The sequence below is a fragment of the Delphinapterus leucas genome, chromosome 11 (genome assembly GCF_059928025.1).
Source record: "Delphinapterus leucas isolate spDelLeu-1000000601 "Yukka" chromosome 11, BTC_Dleu_Yukka2, whole genome shotgun sequence".
Lineage (NCBI taxonomy): Eukaryota > Metazoa > Chordata > Mammalia > Artiodactyla > Monodontidae > Delphinapterus > Delphinapterus leucas.
Window position 1 is genome coordinate 4,496,367 of NC_143139.1, and position 24,870 is coordinate 4,521,236.

At 43.5% G+C, this 24,870-nt stretch overlaps 2 protein-coding genes across 8 annotated transcripts in view; both read right to left on the reverse strand.

Annotated features, from left to right (window-relative positions):
• CRACR2A (calcium release activated channel regulator 2A) overlaps positions 1–1,145 on the reverse strand; it is a 163,549-nt gene extending 162,404 nt beyond the window's left edge. For all 6 annotated transcript variants that reach the window (XR_016394848.1, XR_002645097.2, XM_022577328.2 and 3 more), the window contains exons 1-2: positions 1,035–1,145; positions 126–348 (exon numbers count right to left, since the gene is read on the reverse strand). The gene's annotated coding sequence lies outside the window, so the exon portion shown is untranslated. The remainder of the gene's footprint in view (positions 1–125; positions 349–1,034) is intronic.
• The window catches only part of PARP11 (poly(ADP-ribose) polymerase family member 11), a 36,772-nt gene continuing 12,397 nt past the window's right edge, over positions 496–24,870 (reverse strand). Inside the window, exons 1-8 of one of the 2 annotated variants that reach the window (XM_089920154.1) lie at positions 22,737–23,865; positions 19,594–19,727; positions 18,617–18,737; positions 16,218–16,293; positions 13,073–13,145; positions 12,863–12,993; positions 5,159–5,310; positions 496–3,423 (exon numbers count right to left, since the gene is read on the reverse strand). In XM_089920154.1, the coding sequence (XP_089776280.1) occupies positions 3,107–3,423; positions 5,159–5,310; positions 12,863–12,993; positions 13,073–13,145; positions 16,218–16,293; positions 18,617–18,737; positions 19,594–19,727; positions 22,737–22,788 (1,056 nt within the window). In that variant the 5' untranslated portion in view covers positions 22,789–23,865 and the 3' untranslated portion in view covers positions 496–3,106. Of the gene's footprint in view, positions 3,424–5,158; positions 5,311–12,862; positions 12,994–13,072; positions 13,146–16,217; positions 16,294–18,616; positions 18,738–19,593; positions 19,728–22,736; positions 23,866–24,870 lie in introns of those variants that run through there. The other variant, XM_022577335.3, reaches the window with a different exon arrangement.

Here is a 24,870-nt window from a genome sequence, read left to right on the forward strand (position 1 = left end):
CTCGCAGCTCTACAATTAAGGTATCTTTGATACCTTCCTTTTTGGCCAACAGAAGCTTAAAAGATTAAGTGAAAAAAAAAAAAAAAGATTAAGTGAAATGTCTAACGTACTTCAAAAGGACATACCGGGAGTGGCTGGACGTTGGTGGACTCAGGAAGCTTGCTCTTCGGGTGACGGCCGACACCCTCCAGAATGCTCCTCTGTGCCAGAAGCCACTGAGAGCAAAGGCGCCAGGCCTTGGTCTATTTCAGAATTTTCAGTTGCACGGAGTAAATGCTGTTCCCCACGGGTTATATGCTTAGCTAGTGCTCGTGATGATTCAAATTGAGAGCAAGGGTCTTCCCCCACCTGCAAGTCGGTTACATAAGAGTTACAGGAAACCACCACCTCTGGAGTCCATTAAGTTTGAGCTGAAAACTTAGATTTAAATAACGCAAGGTGGAGATGAGACACAGGAATCACAGAAACAAATATATGGCACACACAGACCTCCAGGACCTGCTACGGAAAGCTTTAATCACTCCACGTAGAAACAATACATTCATACATCCAACATGGCTCCCAAGTCTTGACCACCCTCACTGGAGCAGTCTATTGTATTTTGTATTTGGCATTAATACAAAACCTTCCTGTTCGTTACGGCCAAGATTTAGGAGACTGTTTCTTATAAACACGGTTTTTTTTCACCCTGAGGCTGATTTTACCAAAGTGGAAAAGAAGAGTTACTATCAGCTGGAGTGTATTTAATGCAGAATTTTAAAAATCATTTACTCATGACTCTGGAATGTTTCTCTCCCCGCTCCCACCCCCAACACTACGTGAGGACGAGAGAAAGGTGGCAAACGGCGGCGTCCGGTGTGATTACACTGACGATACGATTCTCAACTCCATCTACTGATGGGAACAAAGGGAACACTAACGTTGATGAACTCAACACTACCACGTTTAAAAAGGTCATCACGATCAGCCCTTTCTTATAAAAGGGGAGTTGGAGTAGGGTCTCAGACATGAATAACAGCACAGTTGTTACTTACAGTGTCTATTGCAGGGCACTCTGCCTACTAGAGATGAGCCAGCTAGCGAAGTGCAGAGTTCACACCGGTTGCCTTGCAAGTTTCAACCTTGGGCTCTTAGTCTCCTGTAGATCAGATCGGCACGTGTCCAAAGGAGTAACAACCCCCAAAGCTACAACAGTTACCCCATTCAAGTGATACAAGAGGCAATCATGTTAAGTTGGAAAAAGAAAAAAAGGTAGCCGTGTTGAAGTGCGGACCATTTTGACATCATTTTGTATGCAAATAACAAGCAAGCAGAAGAAAGAGCTTTTCAGAATCTGACTCCCTGATGTCTCTAAGGTCCTCTTTTGGGAGCGAGTCCGGAGCAGCGGTGTGCCACCTCCCACAAGGCAGCCTGGTGACTTTCCCGCCTTTATTTCCCTGATGACCTCGGCGTGTTTCTAAGATGTGTCCTTTCCAAACACTAACAGCGCTTCATCGAAACCGGCTGTTAGTCTGCACATCAGAATTGGGAAACGTTTGTTGTCACTTGACTGCAAAGTATTGGACATGCAACTTCCTGAGTACTAGGTACTCCCCATGCACGGCTGCACAATCCCGTGTGCTCTGGGCTACGATGAGGATCTGGGGGTATGTGGCAGCTGAAGAATTACACACCTCATCATGCTCCCTACTCCTTATTTGTATTATTTCTAGATGCCTTCCCAGTTCAAGCGAGGGAACGGGCGTCCCAGGCATAGACATTTACTGGATTTTTCTTGAGAAGTTAAATTACGTTCACTACCTTTCAGCCCAAACTGAGTGAAGATGATGGAGAGGGAATTTAGTATTAAACTGAGTTAGAAAAAGGTTTCTCAGAAAAGATACCAGTGTTCTTTTTTTTTTCAGGTAGAATCATAGAAAATCAAGGTTGGAAAAACACTTAACAGTCATATGGCCAATTCCCCCACCTGACACCCAAACTCCTGTGTAACATCTCTGCCTCGTTGCCGTCCAGCCTCTGCTAGAATAGCTTGAGGGGCAGGAAGCTGTTCCAACATCACTTAGCCCTCCTTAAAACAGAATAGCCAAACAGATGCAGCAGGTAAACAAACTTCCACTGGGCGTGATTATGCATTATACCTAACTTTTCAAGAGAGTTAGCAGATTGTCAACTGCTGCTCAAAAGAATAACCCAGACTTGTTCCAAGCATCCCAGGCTTTCTGGGGAGGCACAATTTAGAAGTGTGAATTTTATAAATCATTGCTGAATAGCTGTGTGTGTGGGGGCAGCAGGTAAAAAAATCTCTTAGAAGTAATCATTGTAGGGACCCCAAAACAAAGGGAAAGTATGTGTTTTAAATAATAAATAAAAGTTTCATTCTGAAGATGCAATAAAAGCCTTGTGCAGTAAGTCTTGGTGCAAGAATTCAGGAGCGCTGGGGGACGACGCGCGGGCTGATCACAGTCATTTCAGCAGAAGAGGAGGAGAAGGGCGAGGCCGGGTGCGCAGCCTGCCGCCCGAAGGCACCGGGAGCAGGGCGCCCTGTCCTGACCCTCCCCTTCTGGCTTGTCTGGCAGCACTGCCAACGATTCTCTTGTTTCTATTTTCCTCAAGGTACTCAGGCTGCTTCAAGGTTTTGAATTCCACCCCCCTTCGGAAGACTAACACGGCAACACGTAGATCGGTGCACCATCATCTCAGAATTCGTTTACAAAGGCTCAGTTCCTCTGAAGGGACACCTTTATGCCTATATTTTTATTTTTTGAACATATATATGAATCAGTCTATTTGAGCTGAAAACATTTACCCTGAAGACACGGATGTAAACGTTAAAGATGGAGGGACTCAGCTGATTGCGTTCTGAGCGCTGCCTTTCACCCCAGGTGTTAAAACAGCAATGGTATCGATCTGTAACAAAGATGAGTAATGGACAAAAACAAACAACAAACCAACCCTAAAGTCAGCATGTCTTTTTATAGGGCGGCCCCTTTCTTTCATATCTGTTTCAAAACGATCAGACAATTAACATTGAGCAGCTAGGTGACCGGCAAGCAGATCTCCCTGCGAAAAATAAAACTTCTTCGGCCATGGCAGCTTGGAAATGAAATCAATGGAAGTCTATCAAGTACTCGGGGTAGATCTGGTTGGCGTCGAACACCACGAAGACCCTGGGATTCCAGGTGTCATCCACACAGCTGTCATACAAATTCACGTAGCTCCCGTCTTTGGAAGGAGGGCGCACGTATTTGGAGTCTCCGTTTATGTAATCTCCAATCAGCACTCGGGCAAGAAACATAGATTTGTGCGTTCTAAACAGATGCTGCTGTTGCAGGGTTACGCCGTGAATCTGGAATGTGTTTCCGTGCTTTACGTCATCCTTGCAGAAGCGGCTGGCATAAGCAGCATCTCGAGCAAAATAGGTTCCTTAAACAAAAGGAGCCCGAAGAGCCAAGATTACTCCAAGGAGCGTAGGAAACACAAGCAAAAAAACACTGCGATTGTGAGGGGGAGAGACACACAGAACTGTGTAACAGGAATAGACATGGAATTTCCTCGCCGGTAGGTTTTAAAGAAAAGAACAGAAATCCGTCTGTTATGGACAGCTGTGATGCAGGCTGCCACTGGGATAGATCTGTTAGTACAGACCAGAGTCCCCACCACCACCACCACCATCCCCGTCCCCACCAAAACGTAGCAACCAGACTTGTGCTTTCAAAAAGAGCCTTATAAAGAAATCCAGTACGTAAGATGGATACAAATGGTTTCTGTGATTACAAGTGACAGGACCTGCCTTGTCACTGCTCGAACCTCCCTCCCACTTCTGTTTCCTTCCACCCTTTCCCCATCCACCACCCACCCATCTAAGCATCCACTGGGGAGCACAGTGAAACCATGGGTCTGCAGAGGTGATTTCAAACCCCAAGAAACCACATTTCTGTGCTACCGGGTAACTGTTCAATAATATTTCTGGAGCTGAGAGAACCCCATATCCAGGAAAAGGTTTCTGGAGAGTGTGATCCTATTCACACCTGAACGTTCCAAAAGGACAAGCTCACTTGTCCGCTGCCTAAAGAGGAAACCTCCACGAAGAATCCGACTCTTCCAAAGTGGTAGGCCTAGGAGGCTGACATCGTGAAGGGAATACTTACCCTAAAACATTGCGGAAATGAACTGCAAAGTCTCCTATTACCCAAATCCGACGGGACTTAATGTAACACCTTTCTGATCCTCTTACAGTTAAATAAATGGGATGGCCTTTAAAGTCGCTATTTTAAAAATTAATTTACTCTTAAAAATGTAGCACCTCATGGGCTTCCCTGGTGGTGCAGCGGTTGAGAGTCCGCCTGCCGCACGGGTTCGTGCCCTGGTCTGGGAGGATCCCACATGCCGCGGAGCGGCTGGGCCCGTGAGCCACGGCCGCTGAGCCTGAGCGTCCGGAGCCTGTGCTCCGCAACGGGAGAGGCCGCAGCAGTGAGAGGCCCGCGTACCGCAAAAAAAAAAAAAAAAAAAAAAAAAATGTAGCACCTCCTGATCCTGAGTGGTAGCCAGTTCTCTTGCTGGAGGGAAGGTACAAAATAAGGACCAAGCAAAGAAATGTCCACCCCTTACCTTTTCCCCTCCTCTCTCTCCTTAATTTGCTTGAGTAGTGAGCACAAACTGGAGAACTTAGACTTTCACAACATTAGAAAAAAGGTGAGGATTTCCCCCATGCTCATTAATATTCCTACCTATCATTTTTTTAAAAACAAAACAAAAAAAAATAGACCTACGTACAATGTACACATTAATTGATTTATTTTATAGTGCTCTATGTACTTGACATAAAACAGTTCAGTGTATGGGTTTATCCATGGAAAGGACTTATGCATGGAAAGTAAACGTCATAATGCAAAAATCAGCTAATCTGGACATGATGCCCCATCTGAATGACTGGGACTTGGAGGGTTATCTAATCTGGTAGAGGTGTAAAAAGTCTTCCTTCCATCTTGCACACGCAGGAAGTGGCTTTTCGGTGTCTCAGAAACTCTGAGGGTGTGCCAGGAACCCAGTACAGTAACTTTTAACTTAGTGACTCTCAAGCCCCTGAGATACAAACAGTCAATCCTCTCTCAGGAGAGGAGATTCTCTTCTAGCGCTCCAACTGGATTCTGATAGTTACCTTTTCCAAAGAGAGCACCGTGTATACCATTGATTCTCCAATCAAAGTTATGAATGCAAATTGCTTCCACAAATTCACTGCTGGTGCCATGAAACAGCATCTGTTCATTAATCTGAGGCACACCTCTTTTTTTCTTGAGCTGAGCCTTTTTCCTAAAAACACAATACACAGACACAAAACACACAGATATCTACCATAAGTGGCATTATTAATTTTTCAAGGAGCAAACCTCAATAGAAAGGGTAAAACAGAACACAGTTCTTTAACATACAACATAAGTGGACAAATAGCTCTGGAAAAAAAAAATAATCTCAAATGATCTTGGACACATAAATCATCTCATCAAAAATTATTAGTTAATATTGACACTGAATGTTGAAAATTATACCAAAAACTATAGATATCCCAGACAATGCCCCATCATAGTAAAGTGACTGATCGCCTAAACCAGCCAAGCTTTACAGACGCCTAAAAATGACACTACAAACAGTAAATAATACATAGTTCACAGAGTCTTTAAACAGTGAATTCCTTGAGCACGGACCATGCCTTAATCTTTTTATCCCCACAGTAGGACATGTTGGTTAAACTGAACGGAACTTTGCATCTTAGGGCTGGAAGGGACATGAAGCCATCCAGTTCAAACCTCTTGCCAATGGACAATCCTCTTCCAACACATAAAATGCTATTCAATGTAGGACTTATTGTAATAGTAAAAAAACAAACAAACTGAAAACAGCCTAAAATTCTTTCACAGCAAAATGAATAATTATATATTTATACATGAAAGTTAAAATAATGAACTAGATCTATATGTATTAACATAGATACCTCTTGAAAAATAATGTTTAATGTAAAAAGAATGATGTAAAAAGAGACCTCTATCTCAAAATAATAATGCATATTGTAGAGGTATACAAACATAGGTAGTAACAAATATAAAAACATGGATAAGAAGGTATCACAGCAACTTGAGGGGGAAAGAAGGAGGAGAGGATGGGGATGGGGGAAACACTCCACCTTGATCTCTAATGCTGTGTATCTTAAAAAAAAAAAAAACAAAAACCCAGACACAAAGATGAAGAAAATGTCACAAATATTAAAATGTCAAATCTGATTGGTGGGTACATGGGTGTCTGTAAACTGCTGGCTGCATTTTCATTTAAACATATTTCATTCAAAAGATGTCTTAAAGATGAAAAAGAACCCTCCCCCGTTAGCTCTGCAATGAGAGCTGCCCTGCCCCCGGTGCTCCCCGCCCTGCACAGCGGCCAATCTACTGGCCATCAGCTGTAGTAGTGAGAAAGCCACCCCGACGGTGAACCAGGACCTGCCTCCCTGGTCCTTCTACTGTCGTCTTAGTTATTCCCTTCCGAACACAGAACAACCAAACACTTAACACAAAACAACTCCAAGTATCCAGGAATAACTCTGGACACTGATAGGTTTCCTTCCCCAGGTGAACAGACGCCACTGTCTCAACTATTCCTCCCATGGCACAGCTTCTAGGCCTTTCTCCACCCTGGACAGCCTTTAGTGGGCAGGAATCTGCTGGACACCTTCTAGTCCGAAAATGCTGGGAAGAAACAGAAACAGGGCCTAGATGTCGTGGGACGGCGCCCAGCTGAGCTCGCTCTGCACCAGGCATCACGCTACTGATGGAAGCTTGCGGTCAGTTAAAACTGCTGGGGCTTTCTCAAAGCAGGCTTCTCTCCGCTCGCTAGATTTGTGCAACTGATTTCTAAATCTCATGCAATAGGTTTATTTCAATTAAGCTTTATCTTGATATAGTAATTTTAAAAGTATAGAATTTATAAAGAGCAGGCAGCTTAGGGACTGTTTGGGGTTGGGGGGAAGGACGCTTGCCCTTAAATGATGAGAGAATGGAAATGTGTACGGTCCTTCTCAGAGCCCTCTGGCAGCATGTATCAAAATTCAAATGCATACGCTTTCGTCTACTGGAGACAGTCTTTTCAGACCATTAAGCATGACGTTAGGAGGATGTGCATTAAACAAACATTTATTTCAGAAAAAGCCAGCATGTTTTCACAAAGAACAAATTATGCCAACTTTCTTTTTAGACCTTTATGTACTGTCTGCCTTGTCTTTTTTACAATGCACATTTGTTGCTTTTCTAACTGAGAAAAAAATCTTTTTAAGAGAAGATAATCACATTTGTTTAGACTCACTGTTTCAATCTTCCAAGGTCTTTCTGACTCCTGATTAATTCACCCTACAAGTAAGCTTCCCCTTCTAGTTTTGAACCTTCCACAAGTGTGATAAGCAAGCCTCCTACATTTTCATCCAAATTCCTGACAGAGATGTGGAAGGGCTCAAGAAGAAAGCATGCATGCCATTCAAGTTACTCTTTGATACGACTTTTAACCAGATATTACTTTTTCCCTTTGTATGGTCACCCGGCACCCATCTCTCCATCTCGCCTCCATCGTAAGGACCTTTCTCAACCACTCGTAGAAATCAAGTTACACTGTCTAAGGGGCTTATCCACCTACCACTATGGCAGTCCTCTTAGTTAGTGGAGCATCAGTGAATTCATTCGGGTTTTTTCTAAGTAAACATTTCTTTAACATATGTCCTTCAAATATTAAGCTTCACGGTCTGTAGTGACTAGAATCCACGCCGTAATCAGGATATTCACTCATCACTACTTTCCAGGTGCAGATCAGAATGAACTTTGGTTTGAAAATTCACTCGAGTCTCTCTTAGATAAGATAAATGAAGTGGTGGTTAGTGAAAGAGCCGGAAGTGTGGGCACTGAAACTCTGCTCAGTCACTGGATAGGTGCACCGTCTATGGGATGGGGTGATCACAGCTCTGCACCCCCCATGGTGTGCACAGTTTACTTTAGTGCCCATCGCCAAGGCAACCAGGACATGCGGGGACTCACACTACGACCTTGATCTAGAAAGGCTAACATTGGGTTCCAGGGCCTCTTGGGCTCCAGTTAAACCTTCAGGGAAAGTCACAGATTGAAACCAAACTAGGTTCTCCACCACCCTGCCCACCTTTGCCCCACACTCATCTCTGAACTTACTGAAAATGCTGTTGCACCCACTTCTCAAAGATGTCTTAAAAGTACCCTCCCCCCCAGGGACTAGGGTGCCAACCGGGCCAGGCTGGGTGTGCCCCACATTCCAAATGCAGCAGGAAGAGCTTCGCGCTCTGGACTGAAATAGGTTCGTCCAGTTTAGACCAGCGGTTCTCCCTCCTGGCTGAACACCAGAATCACTTGTAGACCTTTTTAAAGATAAAACTGTCAGAACGCAGAGGCTCTGATTCAGTGGCTCTGGGATGGGTGACAGATAACCCATACAGGTTAAAGAGCTTCCCCAGGTGATTTTGACAGGCAGCCAGGATGGAGAACCTCGCACCTAAATCAGCATTCTTAACAAAGCAGCAGCCTTCCCTGCTCTTATTTCCTGCTGCCTTATCCTTCCCAACCCTGGACCAATCCAACCGTCTCCCCTCACTGCTCTAGAATTGGGAGTGCTGGAATCAATCAAACAACATCGCCATGGTTCCCACCCCATATCCGCACGTCCCCACGTCAGCTCAGCCCTCGACACTGATGGAGACCCCATGGTTCCCAGGTTAGCTCTTTCTCCCCTCCGTGTTCCACAGTGGCTGTTTCCTCTCTCCGCTTTTCCTCTCTCTCCCTCACATCCCCCTCCCTAGCACCTCATTCTCTGCAGGAGACCTCACTGCTTCCTTCCCCAAGGAAACAAAGTATCAGGAAGAACTCCCTGACCTACCTCATCTCTGATCCCCTCCCCATCTTCATCTGTAAATCTAACTGGACCACCCTGTCTCTCTCCTTCTGACCCGCGTTCTCTGAATCCCACCCCATTACCCCTCCCTCTCTCTGCTGTCTGGGCCTCTCACTGCTGCGGCTTCTCCCGTTGCGGAGCACAGTCTCCGGACGCGCAGGCTCAGCGGCCGTGGCTCACGGGCCCAGCCGCTCCGCGGCATGCGGGATCCTCCCGGACCGGGGCACGAACCCGCGCCCCCCCACATCGGCAGACAGACTCTCAACCACTGCACCACCAGGGAAGCCCTCTGCTGTCTTTTAAACTCTGCCTCTGCATAGGTTCTTTCCTATAATAACGTAAATATCCTCAGGTCTCTCCCATCTTTAAATTCGAAAAACAAAACCAAGCACCCTTCCCACGCCCACATCACCATCTTCTCACATCTCTCACTCTTCACTGTCGAGCGCCTTGAAAGAGTTGTCAGCGTTTGCTGTACACACAGTATAGCATCTACCAACGTTGCTCTCGCCTAGGGTACCAAGGACATTTTATTGCAAAATCCAAAGGACGTTTTCAACATTCATCTTTCTTGGCATCTCTGCCGTATGTGACCCTGAGGATGACACATACTTGTGTCAACCATGTTCTTCCTTTGGCTCCTGTGACTCCACATTCTATGGGTTTTCTTCCACTTTATGTGGTTACTTCTCAGTCTCCTCACTGAGCTTTCTCTTCCTCTGTTCATCCCTTTCAGAGTTTGGTCCTTACCCCCTTCGTTTCCTAATCGACATAAAATACCTGGTCATCTTATCAATTCCTTTGGCTTCTATGACCCCACACTTTCCAGTAACTCCAAAACCTTTATCTCTGTCTACACTGCTCTCTTGAGCTCCCAACCCATGTATCAACTGCTAACCCCGCCCCGCCCTCCCCAGACCAAAACCCGTTCCTACCCATTTCCCTCAGTCAATGAGAACAAATAAGTCTGAATCCCTGGAGTTATCTTTCCCATCTCCCCCACCTCCCCTAATGTGCGTGTCCCCATCACGCACATTAAATCGAGTACCAGGCAGTATCATTCTACATCTTTAATATCTCAGAACAGTCCTCTTCACTGCAGTGGTACCGAGAGCACCTTGGCTCAGGCCATCCAGTGTGTCACATTTGTAACGACTGAAACAACTTCCTAAGTTGGCTGGTCACCCTTCTGTGACCCTTCTAAACCAGTTTCTCAGCCTCAGCGCTGCTGACTGTTAGGGGCTGGGGAGCTCTGTGTTGCGTGGCCTGTCTTGTGCATCGCAGGGTGTTTAGCATCCCTGCCCTCCACGCCGCAGATGCAGTGGTAGCCCCCCACCCCACCCCACGACAATCAAAAACAGCTCCAGGCATTGCCAAACGCCCCTGGTGGGCAAAATCACCCCTGAGAACCAGTGCTTTAAACGCCTTCTCCACAGTGTAGCTGATAAATCATTTTTCTAAAATGCACATCAGCTCCATCACTGTCTTGCTTAAAGTCCTGCAGTGGCTTTCCACCATCCCAGGGAAAAACCCAAACCCCTTAGTTTGTTCACAAGGCCCCGCGTGGCCTGGCCTGTGCCAACCCTCTGACCCAGACGCCAGGTCAGTCCAACTCATAAGGCTGATGGAGAAAATCACACGACCACCCAGTGGGTCTCCCACAAACCCCTGCACGCTCTACCTCCTGAGTCCTTTTCTAGCATCTTCTCTCGCCATCCATCCTATCTTCTGTCCTATTTGAAATCCTCTCAATGTTCTACATTCCCTCTTGTCATCGATCTCTGGCCCATGCTGCTCCCGATGCCTGGGGTGCCCTCCCCTCTCCTCCCGCATCCAGCCTAGATGACACTGGCTTAGGAAGTGCTCCGTGACACCCCACACACAACCTACTTCTGTCCAAGCTCTGGTCCTGTGCACTCTTACATCCCGAGTGCCTAGAACGGTGCCTGGCACAAAACTGGTTCTGGAACGTGTTTCTGGAAGAAGGGAGGAAGGAAGGAAGGCCTGGACAACATGCAAACTGACATCTCTCTGCTGGACTCACGTGGGCTTCCCGCCTGTATAGTGAGTCACAGGTTACGTGACAATGGGGTGGATGAGTTTATTTTCGTCCTTCAGGCAGAGATCAGAATGACAGGCTGTCCTTAAAATGCGACTCAGTATTTTCTGCTGTCATGGCAGGTGGCAGGTTCATTTCCCATCACAGATTTCTATAGGCCGACCTCACATAACATCATGAATGGCATCTACAGAGTAAAAACATCTCCACTGAGATTCTTAGTATATGATGTGTTGGGGATTCGCTGGAACATTTCTACCGCTAGGAATAAATTGAGGTCTCAAATTACGAGGAAGACTGACAGGAATTCCACCTCAGAGGCCCGATTAAGAAGAAGGAATTAAGTCTTCATCAGAACATTTTAGGAAAACTTACTTTATTCACTGAGAGAATAAGATCAAAGAAGACGGAGGTTTCCATTCTCCATTATCCCCTGAATAAACCCTAAACTCAGGGCTTCCCCGGTGGCGCAGTGGTTGAGAATCTGCCTGCCAATGCAGGGGACAGGGGTTCGAGCCCTGGTTTGGGAAGATCCCACATGCCACGTAGCAACTAAGCCCGTGCACCACAGCTACTGAGCCTGCGCGTCTGGAGCCTGTGCTCCGCAACAAGAGAAGGCCGCGACAGTGAGAGGCCCGTGCACCGCGATGAAGAGTGGCCCCCGCTCGCCACAACTAGAGAAAGCCCTCGCACAGAAACGAAGACCCAACACAGCCCAAAATAAATTAAAACAAACAAACAAAAAAACCTAAACTCAGTTAAACACAGTACTGTCAGACATAAAAGTGGGCTGGGCCCAAAGACTCAAAATTACAAAGAATACAAGCCGAAAACCCTTATTTTATAATATAAACTATTATGAGAATAAAACCTGGAGTTTACTCAGGCTGTGGGAACTGACCTACCAGAAGCATCAAAGAATTCCGCATATTATCAGCAAACAAAAGTCAGCCTGATTTTCAAGTATATGAGAATGAAATGAGTTAAGGCCTGGGGTTTGCTTTAAAATACTTCAGCAACAACAATAACACAGCAAAAGAGGAGATAGATTATGACGGTAAATCGAGATAAATGTTAAATCAGGATGATAGATACACAGGGTTCATGACATTAGACTCTATTATTTGAAATTTTCCTGACTAAAGGTTAAATGCTTGTATTAAAAAATATTAGAAGTCAAGCCTTGAACACAGATTTAATAAAAGTATTTCAGAAAATCACTTATTTTAAGTAATGCTTATTACTGTTATTACATTATATTATATTACCATGTTATTCAAAAAACTAGAGCACAATGTGTTCATGTGGAAAATACCTGTTAAGTTTCTTGTAATGGGCTTTACTTTTAGGTTAAGTGCACCCCAAGCAATCCAATGGGTCATTTCCAGCCCAAATTGAGTTAACGAATGGAGATTTCAAATCTAGAACATAAACTCTGGGCTAAGCAGGGAATCTGAAGGTACGTTTTACAATGTCCTTCAAAACTAAAAACAAGCAAATGACTTACAGGCTGGGAAGTCTGAGCCAACAAAGTCATAGTGACACAACTAAACAGCTCCCCAGACCCCCTGGTAATGCTGATTCAGCCACGATGCCCAGCTCGAAACTCTGAAAGCAGTGCAGAAGAGGCTGTCAGACAGTGTTGCACGGGATGCTGGTGCTGGCTTACAGAGCAGCTCTCCCTGAGGATGAGGAAGAGAGCTGAAAAACCAGGTCAAAACACGCACAGTGCGTCCACACAGCTCACGTGGTGGTGCCACTGACAATGAATATGATTAAACATTTGTGCTTCACTGTCTCTGAGACTGTAAAAGTCTCAGAGGCCAAGGAGGGGGTTCAGAGTAGAAACTGTCTCACCTGCAAAAGAACTCCCACAAGTCTAGGTTCTGAATTCTCTGAATTCTTTTAATTCTGTTGCGATCCACTGTTTTCCCAAAGAGACTAGCAACTTCATTGTATTCGTGTGTTTGACTGTGCAAAGGAATGAGCTGGAAAGAGAAGTTTGCACAGTTTTACTGGGGTCCTTTCCAATCTCTCCCACCTGCAGCTGGTCAGCGCTGCTCTCACCTGGTAGGGCAGGTCGGTATTCACATTCTCCCAGTGGAGTGGCATGGGGATGGCCTCATTTTCACAGATATAACTTTAAACAGAAAAGACAAAACAAAATATTAGAAGCTGATTAGAATCACTGTCAATGACTTAGACGTTTTCTCCCAAGCTGAATTTCCATGCTGCGCTATTGTGACAAATGCAATTAAGTGTAGTCCTTGGTTTCTTTATTTTAAAATATTTACTGAATATCCGCTTGTGTGCAGCTTTTTAGGGGCTGAATTAAGAAATCTGATGGGAAACGTCTAATCCTACATAACATTAAAATTTCAAAAAGAGTCGTTTAATTCGGTCTTGTTTTTCTTATTTTTTCAGAATTTCTTTTAAATGTAGGAAGATTTTAGGTGAAGAAAAGGAATTTCCAAGAAGAAAATCAAAAATTCTTGATTAAAAAAACAAACCTCTTTAACAGATGTATACTGCCTATTAAATACCATCCAAAACCCTCGGCCGCATGCTCAACATCCTTCAAGATCGAACGCAAACCTAAACCTTTCTCTCTTTATTGGCCACTATGCCCCGGCACGGTCCTCATGAACTCACTCAGCGCAGAAGCCAGCAAAGTTATCCACCATGTGTAAGCCACTGGACGTGAACACAGAAAAAGACAATGATCTTGGCGAGCTGGATGGCAAAAGGCTGTGACTGATAATATTGATATGAATCCTTTCTGGTGACTGCAGGCTATGGAAGACGTTCATAAGTTTCAAGCCTATCTTTAGCGTATGCTTTAACTCATTTTAACTTTGGGAAGATCACACAATCGTATGATTTAAAGATGAATAGGTATAAAAAAGTGAACGGTGGATGGTTTCCCTCCCACTCCAGTCCTTGGTCTTCTCACCTCTTGCTCTTCTCACTTCTCACCTCTGGCCTCCATTCCAAGTAATCACTGCTTTTAGTCTCTTGGGTATTCTTCCAGAACTTCTCTAGGTTAACACAAGCCTTTTTTTTTCGGCACACACGCACGGTAGCATAATCAGGTGTCTTTTGCAGCTGCTCTTTTTTTTCACTGACTATGTTCTTAGAGATCCTTGCATATCAGTAGGTAAGTGAGCATCCTAGCACAGAGCCTGGCACACGGCAGACACCGTTGCATGGATGCTCTCTTACCTACTGATATGCAAGGATACCACCCCTACTGATGACAAGTCCCCTACTGATGACATTTAGCCTTTTTCAACTCTTTGCTACTGTTAAGGATGCTGCAAAGAACAAGTCTGTCCCTTTGTCACTGTACATGGCCACGTGTCAATTTTTAGGATTACATCTTTGAAAAGGCATTTCTGAGTCAAAGAATATATTTGTTCCTGATTTTGACAGAAACTGCCAAGGTGCCCCCCTCGAAGGCTATACTCATTGGCATTTCCCCCAGAAATGGAGAGAATGCCTATTTGCCAACAACCTCTCCAAAGGAGTGTGCTGTCAAACATGAGAATTTTTGTCAATCTGATGGTAAGAAATAATCTGGTATAATTTGTATTTCTCTTAGTACGAGTGAGGTTGCATGAACTGTTCAAATTCTTCAAAGAATTCTTCTGTTCTCATCCTTCTAAGGGGTTGCTGGTCTTCTACTCAGAGATTCCAAAAAGTACTTCAAATACTATACAGGTGAACCCTTTGACTGTGATACCGAGTAACGATACATTTCCCAGGTTTTCTTTGTTTTCTTTGTATTTTTACTTTGCCTGATGTATCCTTTAGCTATGGAAGATATTTTTGTTTGTTTGTTTAATGTTTGTAGCCTTAATTATAAATTCCTTGTCAATAGGAAATGTGCTACTCACTTTGCATGTCAAAAAATGCCCAATGTATTCCTGTAATAAATAAACATTTGTATATCAATACCTCTTCATCTTCATCACTCTGCTGTATCCTACCTAACTGTTCTTCCTCTTTTATTATCTTGCTTTTTGTCCTCTGTTGTCGCTAATTCTCTCCCTCTCCTATCTTTGTTCTATGGCTTGTATAGTCTGTGAGAGAACAAAGTGCTTGACCCCATTAAGTGCTTCTCCCCACCAAAGGGTACCAGATATAATAACACACAGTTACAGTAACAATTTTCCATTATTATGTCTCATTTTTCTCCCAGATTCCATACCCTTTGAAGATAAGTAATTCCTTTATTAAAATGCTTACACTTAAGAATGAGGATGTGATGTAGCTGGTAAGGAAGTAAGATTCTCTCCCTTCCACAGAAGTACTAGAGCATTCATTATATAAGTACTTGAGTAACTTTTAAATCATGACCCTAAAATGTAAGCCAAAAGTCTCAAGAAGCTAAGTGACGGAAACTTTAAAAATTTCTAACTTTAATCCTTTCAAAATATCTCCTTGAAAGGAACAAATGGGCATCTCCTACAATTCACATGCTAGCATTGTTTCTGTTTCATTTTAAATTCTTTGAACAACGGGAATTTCAATACTTGATTGAGGAATCGTTCCAGAAAACAGGAGACATGCCCTTCAACTCCATTCATATGAATAACAAATATTTATTCTCTTCTGGCATTTATACTCTCTTTTCAGGCTATAGACGGCAGGAGACAGAAAAAGGAAAACTGACCACCCAGATCCAGGGGGCAGGAGGCTGTGCCCTTGTCCCATGCACTCCCATCTTCCCAGGTCCCCTTTAGTCACGACAGATTTGAAATTGCTTCTAGGAGTTGCCCAATGGGGTTCAGTGCAGGTGAAGACAAAGTGGGTAATTACCTAGGATTTATGGCCCAAATAACTGGATGGTCCTGGGAGAGTCTTTCCAAGCTAATTAAAACTTACCTCAGTAGGTTATGTTAAGGATTTATAGCAGAGAGCAGCATAAAGCATTTTGTAACTACCATGCAAAGTGCTCTAAAGAATTGAAAAATACAAATATATAAGGGGAAATGAAAAGGACAACAGGAAAGGAAATGCCAGCAGAAAATAACAACACTGCTCTTGCATCAATGAATGTGAAATTCAGTAGAGAAAAGATCGATATTAAGATTATTAAAAATAACCTACCGAAACATTTTCAGTTTATTTGTTCCTCTGTTAAGTATTAAGGAAGACAAGAGAGAGAAAAAGCCCACTCTTGCTTTCCACCCCATTCTCTCCACAATACCTGAAAGCACTGATAGAAAAAGGGGCTCTTTTTATTAAGCGCTGTTTTCCAGTGGTGAGATTCATCTGCTTCATTTCTGTGCAAAAAGACCAAGATGTTAGATAAGTCACGGAAACACACTGTGCTATAAATTGTCATGAAAATTTCTAGCCACACTACATGATGGTCAGGGAATCATGGAGCTCTGGGAGTAGCTACTAAGCACAGTATATTAGGGATACTTGACCAACATCTGTTTATCATGGCATAAAAAGCAGCTTCATTGCTTGATCTAAGCTCACACAGGAGGAAGCTAACCTCATACATGCCTCAGTGTGTAAGGTCTATCCCTTTCTGTACCATACTTGGGTTAAACTGACTTGAAAACAGGAGAGTTCTCAACTTAGGAAAATTAAGAGTACTAGAAAGAGAAAGAAATTACAGTACTGAATCTTCTGGCTGGCTTCTTAAGTGAAAAGTGTTACTCTGATTTCTCCAAAAATTTTGGAAATGATAAAAAGATACATTACCATGATAAAACATGTACAATTCACAGAGTTTCAAAAATTTGTACATTTCTTGCCTTCTCTTTAAATTGTACACCTAAACCAAAAAAACAGAAAACCTAGCTAGACTCAACACAGACTTATATGAAAGATTCTAGTGATGAAAGACTAATGAACTAACTAAAGTATCATTTTCTTCTTTCCTCTGTTCCTCAGCTGTGGCAATATTTACTAGGTCCCCCTCTTCATTCCCACAAAGTCAGGTGCTAAGTCTTAATATGAGATTCTCGTCAGTCTACCTTGTCTCACTGGCATCATTCCACTCCAAGATAAAGGGGTTCACCCATCCAGGCCAATGCTGTGTGAAGTGCGTTTGCCCTTTCCGTATTCTCCTAGGCTCTGCACACACTGGCGTGACCACCGCGCAGGGAAAAAGAAAGGTCATCCCAGCACATGCGCTGAAGCCTGTGTTGCGTTCTTCTCATACTACCTCGTTTTGAGTTTGCTTTTCACCATTTTTATAGAGAAGCCGAGCTGGCTTGTGGCAGAACCATGGGGGCTAACTTTACACGTGGTACACGGGGAATGCTAATACCTGTGCCTCTGAAACAGTGTCATCACACAGAGGAGCGGGAGCTGGCGCTATTATGTGTGACTCCAATTCTTTGATAAAGACTTAAATAAACTGCACCGTCTGAGAGAAAACTTCCAAAAAATACAGCTTACTAGAAAATATTCTTTCAGAAAATGCAGCTTGCTGGGCTACCTACCAAAAGCTCTGACAAACTCCGTGCTCTGCATGAAGCTTGGTGTCTGCACATTGCGATGTCTCAGTATGGCTTCAACACTGACAGGGGTACTCGAGACTGAAGTGTCTGCTGACACCTTCCGTCTAAGACAAATGTCGGGCCCCCTTAAAGGCAGCCTATTTGCCTAACGTCGTAAAATATGTTATGCTTAGTCAGGAGTAAGAATCTAATGGCTTTAACTCTTGATTTAAAAAAAAAACTAACTCTAGGGGCACAACAGTCATTAGAGATCTGATTCCATCAGTGTCTTAGTGGACAAACCTCCTGCAGCATGACTGGGCCTTGGATCCTCCAAGGGAATCTCCTAGGGTTTCAACACCCTCCCTCACCACAGTATAGCACTGACTCTGTCATAAGGACTCTACTCCCAGAAAATAGGAAAGAACATCTAGAGGCCTGAGCTGTGTGGCAGCCCAAAGGCGCTTTTGTTAAGAAAGCCTCCCCCTCCAGGTTCTGTTTGCCTCAAAGCAGTAAACAGCTGAGGCCGGCAGCTTGAAACTGCAGGGTGAGTCCAACAGGTTTCTCGTGGGGTCCCTAAAAATATGCCCATGTATCATGGATGCAATATAAAGCGGGGCTGATTTCCAGATTAGCTGGTTAATCTGTGAAAGAGCCAACAAAATCAGAAAGTGGCAGGAGGCAATGTCCATTGAAGAGTAGTTTTCTAGGAAAGACACCAAGAGATGGGTCATTCAGCTGAACTGTGGCCTTAAAACTCAATCCAGCTACCTATGACTCTGCGTGTAACCTCTCTGATTGATCCTTGAAATCTGACTGATCCTACCTATTTCAAAAAGCTGAAAGGATGATGAATAAAACAATGGCTTAGAGGTGTTTTGTGTTCCTTAGAAGAGAAGCATTACAGGAAAATACATGACAGTCTCCATATATGTTAGTATCTATAAGCATATAAATAACCTTTATAAAAGGCAATGTTGCTCAAAAAGATTTTAAATGTTGAATTTTTTTACAGGTATTTTGATGTGTTACAAAAAGGATTTACTCTGTTGTTCGCAAGTATGTCAACTAATCCTGATTTTCAGAACTGCAGATTTCACCATATCAACATACTAAGAACACACAACTATTAGGGAAAAAAACATACCTGCAAAGTCTATCTTGTAGCTGAATTTGGAAGTAGTAAAAGAAATGGAGCCACAAGGGTTTGTTTTGAAGCTTTTTTCGATATCTTCACTGCTAACTGAACACTGAATGTTGGTATCCGGCTTTAAGACAAACCAGAAAGTTCATTTACCAGCTGTTCACAGGAATGGCTTGGCCACAAAGGCAGTAATGGGGGACGGAGACAGAGTGGAGGGACAGAGGAAACTTACTAATCACCTGTTCTAGTTCCCAACACACGGGGAGAATCACAGCTAAGACAGCATATGGAAAATAGCTTAAGGATTTCCAGCAAAGAAACTTCGATAACTGGTTATAAGGACTTTTTCCAAAGTATTACAGTGTTTCCAAATTATTGCCAAAATTACACATCTTAAGTGGCTCAAATCAAATCTTCTTTAAGTAGCCTTGTTAGCAAAAAAAAAAAAAAAAAAATCCACAAGCTCTTGAATATGGGTTCAGGTCTCAGCTTAACCGTTAACGAGCTGTGTGACTCAAGACCAACTACAGTAACTTTTCTGAGTTGCACTGTCTTTGGCTGTAAGACAGAGTGCTAGCATCTGCTTTCGGGTTGCTGTGAGGCTGGAGGAGAAGACATCTCTACACCCTCTAACCTAACACCAGGAGCACAGAGGCGTTTAAGACCGGCTTGGTCGCTTCCCCTTCCCTTTGTCCACCAAAGCAGGCCTGGCCTTGCTCCCAGGTGCCGAGACCACGTACCCCTCAGTCACGCTTGCACTCTGGACACACAGAAAACACACACCGTTTCTTCTAAGTAAACACTGTGAAAACCTGGGGAAAGGAAAAGGACCAGAAGAATTTCTGATTTTTCTTTTCGTTCCACCCTCTGACTTCCCTGAGGTTTGATTTCTTTCGGGTGCCGCCCGGACTCCCTTTTCACACCAGCACAACGGTGCTCGGTGAGTCTAAACCCCGCCTGCTCCGCCCGAGGGGCGCTACCTGAAACATGTGCCACTTCCCGCACTCTGCCAGGTAAAACCAGCCCCACTGCGTGTCCGACGTGTCCATCTCATCTGTCTCGCTGTTTGTAGTCTTGGATAAGAATTCTTCTGTTCTGTGAAACATCTCCTGAAGTGCCGGGAAGAGGGAGAGGAAGAAATCGTTCTTTTAATAACCAGTGTGCTTTTCACATATCATTTTTCTTCTCACAAAGAGCTGTATTCCAACAGTGATGTTGACAAATAGCATTCTATCTCGCATACTGGCTCTGAAGATAAACATTTTAAAATGTTAAATTATCACATCTGCACATCTTTCTTGGACATGGGCCTTAACATTCCAGTTTTTTAGCAGCAACTGCTACAGAAATGATTTGGGTCTTTTGGGTTAATTGCTTATAGGAAAAATTCCATAGTGGACTGTTTAGAAAGAAAAAGGAAAGATTCAGTTTGGGATTATGAAATAAACCACAAATTTAATTTTTTGTTTAAACTGTCCACGATCTGATTTAAAAATCTGGTCTTTATTTTAAAAAATGTTGAATATCCTCACACTTAACAAATAAGACAAACAATCAGACACTTAGGTGGATATATCAATGTCCACGCAACCACTTAAGCAAGCTGTATCAACACCTATAAGCACTCCAGATTCTCAGTTTAATGCCAAGAAATTTCTGTCTTATCAAATGTTCACATATTTGGTCAAAAGGATCCACTATCACAACTAGTTAAGACCAAATACAACTGACTTTTGTTTTAAATATTCATATTTTGGGAATTCCCTGGCGGCCCAGGGGTTAGGACTCAGCGCTTTCACTGCCGGGGCCTGGGTTCAATCCCTTGTTGGGGAACTAAGATCCTGCAAGCCGCTCAGCGTGGCCAAATAAATAAAGTATCCATATTTCATTTAGTGGCACAGAAAGATGTTTATAACATAGAGCGTCGAGTACAAAGAGTGTTACGATAAACAGTATGATCCGATTTTAATAAAAAATACATCTATATTTACCCACATGAAATATAGACGTGGGTATACGCATATGTACATACACACAGAAAAAGTCTGGATGGATACATAAACGTTTATCATAGTTTTTCCTGAATATTAGGATCATAATAATAGTAATCCTTACAGGGCTCTTACTATGTGCCAGGTGCTGTCCTCAGTACTGCACAAATAATAAGTCATTTGGGCCTCACAACAACCCTTTAAGATATGTACTGTTAATACCTCAAATTTATAAATGAGGACGTCACACAACGTGGAAGCCAGGATTCAAAGCCAGGCAGTCTGGATCCAGGGTCTGTCCATGTAAGCACCACAGAATACTACCTTATACTTCCTTATCAATGACTTTATAATCTTGCCTATATTATGTACACATTATCTTTGAAAAGTTTTAAACATTCTTGGGTGGAGACCGTGATGAAGAAAAGGGACGAACAAGTTAGTCAAAGATTCAACTTTATCTGGAATGCGGCTTTCTGTCCTCATTCTTTAAGGGTTTTTAAATTATTAATTTAAATTTGCACAGCTGATACATGAAAATCTCTCCTTGCAAAACACCAGAACCTTTAAGATAAAGCTAGACTCTTTTTGACTATCACCTCCATTCCTGGCGCCTCTCGCCTTCCTTCGCCAGGTTAATCAGTACTGTTTGCTTTACTGTGCGACTGTCAGGCTTTGCTCTCTCTCTGCGTGCGTGCGCGCGTGCGTGCGTGTGTGCGCGTTTCATCATATACACACATATAAACTTATATGGTTTCTGCTGATTCGTTAAAAATGTGATTTCCTATATCTCTGTGTTTTTTTTTTTAACAAAGAATATGTACTATACTTGGGTAATTTGGAAAATATCTGCTTTAAATTTCATTGTTTAAAGTGTACAGAAGTGGTGTAACCTGGGATAAGCTTCCATGGCCTTGTTAAGGCCACAGCTTCCTCCTCACAGAACCTAGATGAAAGGCTCCTTCCTCCCGGGGCTGCTGGGAGAGGTGATGCTCGGTACTGCAGTGAAGTACCAGGCACAGTATACCTGAGCTCAGGCAATGGGACTTGTTATTTTCTCATTCACGTTTGGAAACTCTCTCCAAGGGATGCTCTGTGATTATGTTCGGGATTTTTCCTTCATGTTTTAAAGTGGATTGGCCACTAAGAAATGAAAACCAGAACACCCTAGGAGCAAGAGCTGCAGATTTGGGGCCCACTATTTACCTTATCTATTTTAACCCAATAAAAAAGGCAGTGATCTAAGGTCAGTTGTGTAGGCTAACTGTTCACAACGCCTGCTCTTCCTTCTATCACTTATTGTTCACATAATTTGCTCACTTTACTGAGAGACAAAGAAAGCGAGAGTGACTTAAATTTATTTTTCTTCTGAAAATAACCAGAAAAATTTGGAAGGATGAGATTCAAGGAAATAGTTAAGATAAATATGTGGCTTATGAGTTCCATCTAGGAGAAAAGGGGATGGGAAATAGGAAAGCCCCCTTTACACAGCATACATGCAACATGTGTGCTTTGCTATGTCACACTGTTCCCAAGACCACACCGTGAGCCAGGTTACAAGTGGACGTGTTTCACAAAAGTCCTTTCAGAGCGTCCTGTCATAAGCAGCTCTCGCAGGGGGAGGTGGGTAGGACAGACTCATCTCATATTCATCCCTATGCGGAGAGGGCAGCACCACAGACAGCTACCACTGCCCTGAAGTGCTTCAAATTTTATAAAATTCCTTGTCAGTTTACACTAATTTTTTCCTCTACAACCCAAAGCACAGGAGAAGTCATTCTCCAATTAACTTCAGGGAAATAAAACGAAGCAGAGAAGATACAATTATGTGTCTAGAATCATGGAGCTGGCAGTTCAAAGAAGATTCTAGAAACACCCGAGGCCTCCGGACCGTCAGCTCTTCCCTAAGTTGTCGGTCCCCTGCCTCGTTTTCCTACATGGACAGTTGTTCCTTCTTTCCTCTGGGGCCAAAGCTGAATGTGACTGCTTTGCTTCACAGATGCTATGGCTTTCTTTCCAAAGACTCAGACTCAGTTCGTAAGACTGACTCATGGTTTTCTACAAGTTCATCCTCCAAAGGAATGGCTATTCTGTATAATTAGGCTCAAAGAGTTAAGTCAAGTTTCAACGCATAACTTTAAAATACTGTAACCAGAGTAGTAATGGATCTAGGATAGAATACATTTACAGGCAACAAAAGGAGTGTGCGCCAGGTGTCCACCAGGGAAAAGGCAGTGAATGAATGTTAGTGGAATGAATTAGATCAGCCACGATACCATAATCTGCCATGCTTTTCTGGTTTTTAATTGGCAGACGATGATAATTCCTGCACTTCAGGCTAAGAAGGACAAAAAAGCTAGTATAAATTGGAAAAGCGTTTTGTAAATTTTCCAGTGCAATGGGTATGCTGGTGGAACCTGTCTACAACGCTAGCTATTCCAACCGGAATATTTATGGAGCCTGGGAGCAATCAATCTGGATCATCAAATTGAAAGGCCGGGTGGAAGATGGGCTTAAAATCAAAATCCTGCTCTATGGGAGAAAAATAATGCCACCTTCCAGATTGGTTAAAACCTTTCTGATGAGTTTATTAAAATAAACAGAATATAATTTATTTTGTTAGGATAAACGTAACACCTTGAGGAAATCATAGTTGTAATGCAAACTTCCTTGTCTCTTATAGGAAGAAGGTCCAAAACTGGATACTGAAAGCTTACAAACAGGGTGGAACTTCTGGAATGACAGAGTAAGGAGTGCAGTGGGCCGCTCCCCAGCAAAACTGCATTTTAACTGGTGGGCATTATTTAAAAGAACAGCAACATTTAACGTCTCTGGAAACTGTCTTAAGGTCATCTAGCAAATAGAGAAATATTTATTCAAGAAAATCTACTAAATCTCCAGAACAGGCATTTGGGGCAAGATCTGGTCCACCACTCCCCACCCCACCCGCTCAGTGTTGCAGACGAGAAGACAGGGGCTCCCTTTCCCTCCAGCTCCCTTTCCCTCCTGACCCTGGAAGGGTCAGGCTGCCCACAAGTGCAGAAGGTCTACTCTGGGCAGGCAACACAGAGGACCGATCTCCTTTCCTCTACCCGGTCCCCACTCATTTGGTAGAAGCTCCAGTCCAAGCCCAGCCAGCTGTGAATACTGGGCCCTGATTGCTCCCACCCAGGTACAGGGTGGTTTCTAGGGTAGTGGTTTCATGGCAGGAGGGCTAAGTCAAGTAGACCAGGGGCTGCCACCACCCCTCCCGCCCAGGGTGTCACTCTGGGAAGAGTGGGCTCCCAACTCCAGCTCCAGTGACACAGGGGTTCTACTGCAGGAGGAAAAGCACATCCTAAGGACAAAGAGATCCATGACTCTGCCTGAGGGGACTGATTCTACGTGTAACCGAGTATAGAGAACCTCACGTCTAAGAGCATTATCGAAAAAAATGGAAATCTTTGATGAAAAACAATTAAGGAGAGGCCCGGAGCTCTGATACAAGCAGAAGGGCGCAGTAGGCAGAAATTTAATAGAGAACCAGGGACAGCCAAGAAAGCCCTCCTGGGATTATAGTCAACGGTGGGAGTCGGGAAGGCTGTGCACAAGCTCTAGGCTGTATCTACCCAGGAGCGGTCAGAGCAGGTCACGGGGCAGACATGACAGCATTCCCAAGGCTGCACACAGATCCATCAACACAGGGGGGTAGCCTCACTGGCACAAGGGGGTTAAGCATAACCTCTGACCAAACACTGAGTGAACTATCCTTTCTCCACTGAGTCTTACTTTTATAGAAAATCAGTTGTCTGTTTGTCTGTGGGCCTATTTCTGGACCCTCTATTCTGTTCTAATCAACATTTTCTCTATCTTGATACCAATACCACACTGTAGTGTTAGCACTCCAAATTTATTCTTCTTTTTCAGAACTGCTTTGGTTAGATCTTTTCAATTTTGATTGGGATTGCATGGTGACCTATCTGGAAGAACTGGCATCGCAGCAATATGGAGTACTCCAACCCATGAATGAGGTACATCTCTTGACTTATTTAGGTCTTATTTAACTGTTTCAATGTTTTATGGTTTTCAGTGTACAGTCCTGCATATCACTTATGCAAGATTCACAACTAAGTATTTCATATTTTTGATACTATTGCAAATCAAATTGCATTTTAAATTTCAATTTCTGATTGAATGTTGCTAGTACACAGTGATACACTGATTTTTGGATATGGTTCCTGTATCCAGCAACCTTACTAAACTCACTTATTAGTTCTAGGAGATTTT